The sequence below is a fragment of the Pteropus vampyrus genome, unplaced genomic scaffold (genome assembly GCF_000151845.1).
Source record: "Pteropus vampyrus isolate Shadow unplaced genomic scaffold, Pvam_2.0 Scaffold138, whole genome shotgun sequence".
Lineage (NCBI taxonomy): Eukaryota > Metazoa > Chordata > Mammalia > Chiroptera > Pteropodidae > Pteropus > Pteropus vampyrus.
In genome coordinates, this window is record NW_011888919.1 from 994,312 (window position 1) to 999,501 (window position 5,190).

At 64.4% G+C, this 5,190-nt stretch overlaps 2 protein-coding genes across 2 annotated transcripts in view; one reads left to right on the forward strand and one right to left on the reverse strand.

Moving 5' to 3' along the window:
* The window catches only part of SIX5 (SIX homeobox 5), a 4,846-nt gene extending 1,658 nt beyond the window's left edge, over nucleotides 1-3,188 (forward strand). Inside the window, exons 2-4 of the mRNA XM_023535236.1 lie at nucleotides 265-280; nucleotides 671-1,600; nucleotides 1,890-3,188. Of these exons, the coding sequence (XP_023391004.1) occupies nucleotides 265-280; nucleotides 671-1,600; nucleotides 1,890-2,509 (1,566 nt within the window). The 3' untranslated portion in view covers nucleotides 2,510-3,188. The remainder of the gene's footprint in view (nucleotides 1-264; nucleotides 281-670; nucleotides 1,601-1,889) is intronic.
* A 641-nt stretch (nucleotides 3,189-3,829) lies between these two features.
* The window catches only part of BHMG1 (basic helix-loop-helix and HMG-box containing 1), a 15,350-nt gene continuing 13,989 nt past the window's right edge, over nucleotides 3,830-5,190 (reverse strand). The window contains 2 exon segments of the mRNA XM_023535237.1: nucleotides 3,830-3,998; nucleotides 4,647-4,789. Coding sequence (XP_023391005.1) covers nucleotides 3,830-3,998; nucleotides 4,647-4,789 — 312 coding nt within the window.

Sequence of the window (5,190 nt, forward strand, 5' to 3'; positions counted from 1 at the left end):
CGGAGCCCCCTCCCCGGCATCGCTGCTCCTCTCGGAGAGGCTGGGAGACGTCTTCCCTTTGCTCCACTCAGGGCTCCATCCCAGGTCCCATCCGTGTTGGTGGCTAGACTGGGGGGAGGCAGAGAAAAAGAGGGGCTGCGGGAAAGGGGGTGGGGCCTGTGTCCACCCCACCCGAAGTCGCGGCTTCTCTCGGGCCCCTGAGCCGCACGCAGGTCCCTTCCCGGACCTTGGCTCTTCCTCACCCCCCCTCCGCACTCCCCTCAGGGCCCAAAACAGCGTGGTCCGTCGTCTGCCTTTGTTGTGAAACGTGAACCTTCCCCAGCTCCGGTTTCCCTGTAATCCAAGCCCTTCCCCTCCCACCCCGCACGTCGGCCTCTCACTCCCTTCTCTGACGCCCAGGGGGAGGCACTGGGAACTGAGCGGCCAGCCGCCTCCTCGCTCTCCAAAGCCACTGAGCTGCTTTCAGCCTGACCCAGGAGACTCGAGACAGCCTGGGTGCTCAGCTTCTGGGGCCCGAAGGCCAAAGGGGTGGGAGAAGAAGGCCTCCGCCCTGGAGATGCGGCCAGCCTAAGCTGGTGACATTCATCGTGCAGTGGTGTCAACGAAGGGCTTGCAGAGGCTCTGTCCTTGAAGTCCTTGGGTGGTCTCAGAGAGGTTTTGTAACCCCCAGGAAATGTCCCCAAGAGTTTGGGCTGGGGAAAGGTGGGGAGGCAGTGGTCAGCCTGTGCTCCTGCAGCTCTGCAGGAATCAGCTGGCCAGCATTTGGGGCCTCAACTCATAATTCTGTCTCTGGCCAGCGAGTCTGATGGGAACCCCACTACTGAGGACGAGTCCAGCCGCAGCCCCGAGGACCTGGAGAGAGGGGTGGCTCCAGTGGCCACGGAGGCCCCTGCCCAGGGCTCCATATTCCTGGCTGGGGCCGCCCCTCCTGCGCCATGCCCAGCCTCCTCCTCCATCCTGGTGAACGGGAGCTTCCTGGCTGCCAGCAGCTCGCCGGCCGTGCTCCTCAATGGGAGCCCGGTGATCATCAACAGCTTGGCCCTGGGGGAGGCCTCGGGCCTGGGCCCCCTGCTGCTCACAGGGGGCGGGGGCGCCCCCCCACCACAGCCCAGTGCTTTGGGGCCCAGCGAGGGCAAGACCTCCTTGGTCCTAGACCCTCAAACTGGGGAGGTTCGATTGGAGGAGGCTCAGCCTGAGGTCCCTGAGACCAAGGTGACCCAGGCGGCCGCCTCAGGGCCCACTGGGGAGGAGGTGCCGGGGCCTCTGCCCCAAGTGGTGCCGGGCCCCCCGCCGGCTGCCACCTTTCCTCTGGCCCCAGGTCCAGTGCCTTCTGTGGCTGCTCCACAAGTGGTGCCACTCTCCCCGCCCCCTGGGTACCCTGCTGGCCTGGGCCCTGCCTCGCCACTGTTGAACCTGCCCCAGGTGGTGCCCACCTCACAGGTGGTGACCCTGCCGCAGGCTGTGGGGCCGCTGCAGCTGTTGGCAGCCGGGCCAGGCAGCCCTGTGAAGGTGGCAGCTGCGGCGGGCCCCGCCAATGTGCACCTGATAAACTCCGGAGTGGGTGTGACTGCCCTGCAGCTGCCTTCAGCCACGGCCCCAGGTACCACTGCCTCCCTCTGGCCTGGGTGGGGGGTGGTCGTCTCAGGGAGGGAGGGTGCTGTCGGGCTTGGGGTGTGTGTGTGGGATGGGGCCAGGCTCATCCCTTGTATGTCCCAGAACCGTCCTGTGCCAGGTAGCGCGGAGGCTCAGAGCGCCCAGACCTGGTCTCTCCCTGGAGGCCCTCAGTTTGCCTCCCACCGCAGGCCAGGCCGTTGAGCCTCCGTGCTGCGCCTGGCGGGGTTCCCCTCTCACCCTGTGCCGGGGGCTGGGGCCGTCTCCTCTCCCCGCAGGAAACTTCCTCCTGGCCAATCCCGTGTCTGGCAGCCCCATCGTGACAGGTGTGGCCGTGCAGCAGGGCAAGATCATCCTCACCGCCACCTTCCCGACCAGCATGCTGGTCTCCCAGGTCCTGCCACCTGCCCCCAGCTTGGCCCTGCCCCTGAAGCCAGACCCGGCAGTCTCGGTGCCCGAAGGAGCCCTCCCGGTGGCCCCCAGCCCTGCTCTCCCGGAGGCCCACGGCCTAGGCACACTTTCTGCGCAGCAGCCTCCACAGCCACCCCCTGCTCCTGCCGCCACCGTCACCGCCAGCCTGCCCTTCTCCCCAGACTCCTCCAGCCTCCTGGCCGGCTTTCCAGCACCCCCGCCCGAGGGCCTCATGTTGTCAACCGCGACTGTGCCCATCTGGCCGGCGGGACTGGAACTGAGCACGGGCACAGAAGGGCTGCTAGAAGCGGAGAAGGGGCTGGGGACACAGCCCCCCCACACCGTGCTGAGGCTGCCGGACCCCGACCCCGAGGGGCTGCTCCTGGGGGCCACAGCCGGGGGGGAGGTTGAGGAGGGGCTGGAAGCTGAGGCCAAGGTTCTGACCCAGCTACAGTCGGTGCCGGTGGAAGAGCCCTTGGAACTGTGACCCCACCAGGCCTCGTCGCCTCTCCGGACATTGGTGCTCGAGATCCAGGACCGCCGGGAGTAGGGAACCTTTCAGAAACACGATGTCGCCATCTGAAGCCTCCACACACACTACGCCTGCCCCTCGGTCTGCCTAACCTCTCCGAACCCTGGGCGTGCCCGGGGCTCACCCCTGTCCGGGGGCCCTACCCTCCGGACGGGAAGCCGCCTGTTACAGCCCTCTCTTTGCTCTGCCCCCACATATATGGGGAGCCTGGGGGTCCTGACTCAGGGGCTCTGCCCCCCTCGACCTGGTACTAGCTGTGAGCTGAAAACCTGGCCAGATGGCTGGGTTTCCAACCCCCTGAGCCCTCCCCCCCGCCACTCCCCAGGACACTGTTAATAGACCCACCGACATCCAGCTGTGCTCAGAAACGCTGGGAGTCAGGGTGGAGGACGGGCGGTCCCGTGCGTGGGGAATGACGGACCCTTCCTGCCGAAACGCAGCGCAGGTGTGGGGAGACCTGGGCAGGCTCTCCCGGGACTGTAGCCCTCGTCCTCACGTCCGGCCCCAGACCAAAGATCCCCTCACCTGCGGGGCAGCTCTGACCCCTGTGTCTCGTTTGTATCCTAAATCTTTATTTTTTTAGGACATGGTATGGCTCTGTTTCAATGAAAATAAAGTTAACAAACAACTCGAACCTGCAGGGCTGTCGGCTACCTCCTGAGCGACTTGCCCAAAGAAAAACCCCATGGAGCCCCACTTGAGATTCTGGCTTGGGGGGTGACTGCTCCCCGCGGGAAGGGGGGGGCACTGCAGCCCCTGGGGCCCTGCGGCCTCAGATGCAGGGTGGAGGGAGCAGGGGCCCAGAGCGCCCTGCCTGGTCTCCCTTGCTGGTAACGAGGGTTCCACTTACTTTATTTTATTGGCAATAATAAATAATCTATAAATAGAACGGGGGAGGGAGGAGTTGGCTGAGGCGAGAATGAACCCGGCTGGGCAGAGGCGGGGCACAGGGAAGCCCTTCCTGACCACCTTGCATTTCATCCAGGGCTTCCCCCAACCCCGGCCCCTGGCCGCACCTTGGGCTAGGAAGGAGCCGTGAGAAGGGCAGCGGGCTGTGGGAGGGCAGAGTTCAGCTGCCCGCCTATGAGGCAAACACAAGAAGCATCTGGCTTGACACATCTGCCCCCTCCCAGCCCCGCGGACACTGGTGGGGGGCACCTGCGCCGGCAGGGGTGAGGCCCGTGAGGGGGCGGCCTCTTCCTCATGGCTCCTGGCTTCAGACCACAGGTGCAGGAGCTGCAAGGCGGCGAGGGAGGAGGGGGAGAGGAATTCCCCTCATTTACGGCGAGGGGGCAGCTGAGAGGCCAGCTCTGGGCAACAGTGGGCCTTCTCAGCCAGCAGCTGGTAGAAGGGCTTGGGGGTCCCCCAGTCCTCGTCCTCGCTGCTGGAGCTCTCCTGCTTCACGATCCGGTTGTGCCGACGGCTGAACCTTCGAGCTTTGACGCTGCGGGAGAGGTGATGGCATGGCAGCTGCCTCGCTTACCTCCCAGGCGAGCGTCCCACCCCTGGTGCTCTGGCCCCAGCGGTGACGGGGCCTGGGCTGAGGGGGGACCAGGGCTCCACTTGGTCCCACCAGGCGAACCTCTGGGCCTCCGAGTCCCAGTCTGCACATGGGACTCCACCGAGGGCTTCCTGCTGACGCTCCACACTCTTGTTAAAAATCTGTGCACACAAATGTGTGTTTCGGGAGCCAACTGAGAAACAGGCGGGTGGCGGCTCTGCCGCTGGGGGACGGGGTGGGGTTCAGAAAAGGAGGGGAGATGGAAGACGCAGAGGAGAGAGCCAACCGGAAGGAAGGTGGGACCGTTTCCTGCTCCGAGAAGCTTCCCGTGGCAGAGAAGGCAAAAGAGACTCAGGGCAGCGGGATCCAGATCCTGAATTAAGCTATTTGCCCTTCCAAGCTCCAAGGTAGAGCACCCCCCCACCCCTGTCACCCCAAAATACTACGTAAAAATTTGCAACACCCAAATCTCCTATCCCAGCAAACGCCCAGCCCATTTCCAACCTCGTGGAGCTCAGGGCCCTGCAGAGCCGAGCAGGGCTGAGGGGCAGGCGGCCTGCGCTGCACCACGCGCTCGGCCGGGCTCCTCACCAGTACGGTTTCCGCTCCTGCTGGGTCATCGTTCGCCAGAGCTGGGCCAGCTCCTTGGTGGCAGCTGTGGATGCGGTCCCCGGGCAGGCTCTGGGACACGAGGGAGGAGGTAAGGAGCGGCCTGGGGGACGGCCTGGCTCAGTCTGACCATGGAAGGCTCCCTCATCCTATCAGAGCCTCAGCTTTCCCTCTGAGAACTCGGACATTAACCGGCCACATTAGGTACCCTGAAAAGCCGCCATTATGCACCCTGGAGCTCAGGCGTCAAAGAGGGGGCTGGACTAAATGGTTGTTGGGAAGGAGACACCCGCGTCCCAGGACGTGTAGGGGTCCTGTGTCCACTGCTCCCAGTACCAGCCCTTGGGTCTTCCTGTAAGGCAATCTGAAGGCCATCCACCCCCTCCCCTTTTTTCAGGCTATAAAGCCAATTGATTTCCTTTGTTTCTTAAGTCTGAGGTGGGTTTCACTGCTTACAATTGACAGGCCCTAACCAATGCAATGGGGCCAGGGGAGATGCTGGCGGGGAGTATGGCTGAGGAAGGGT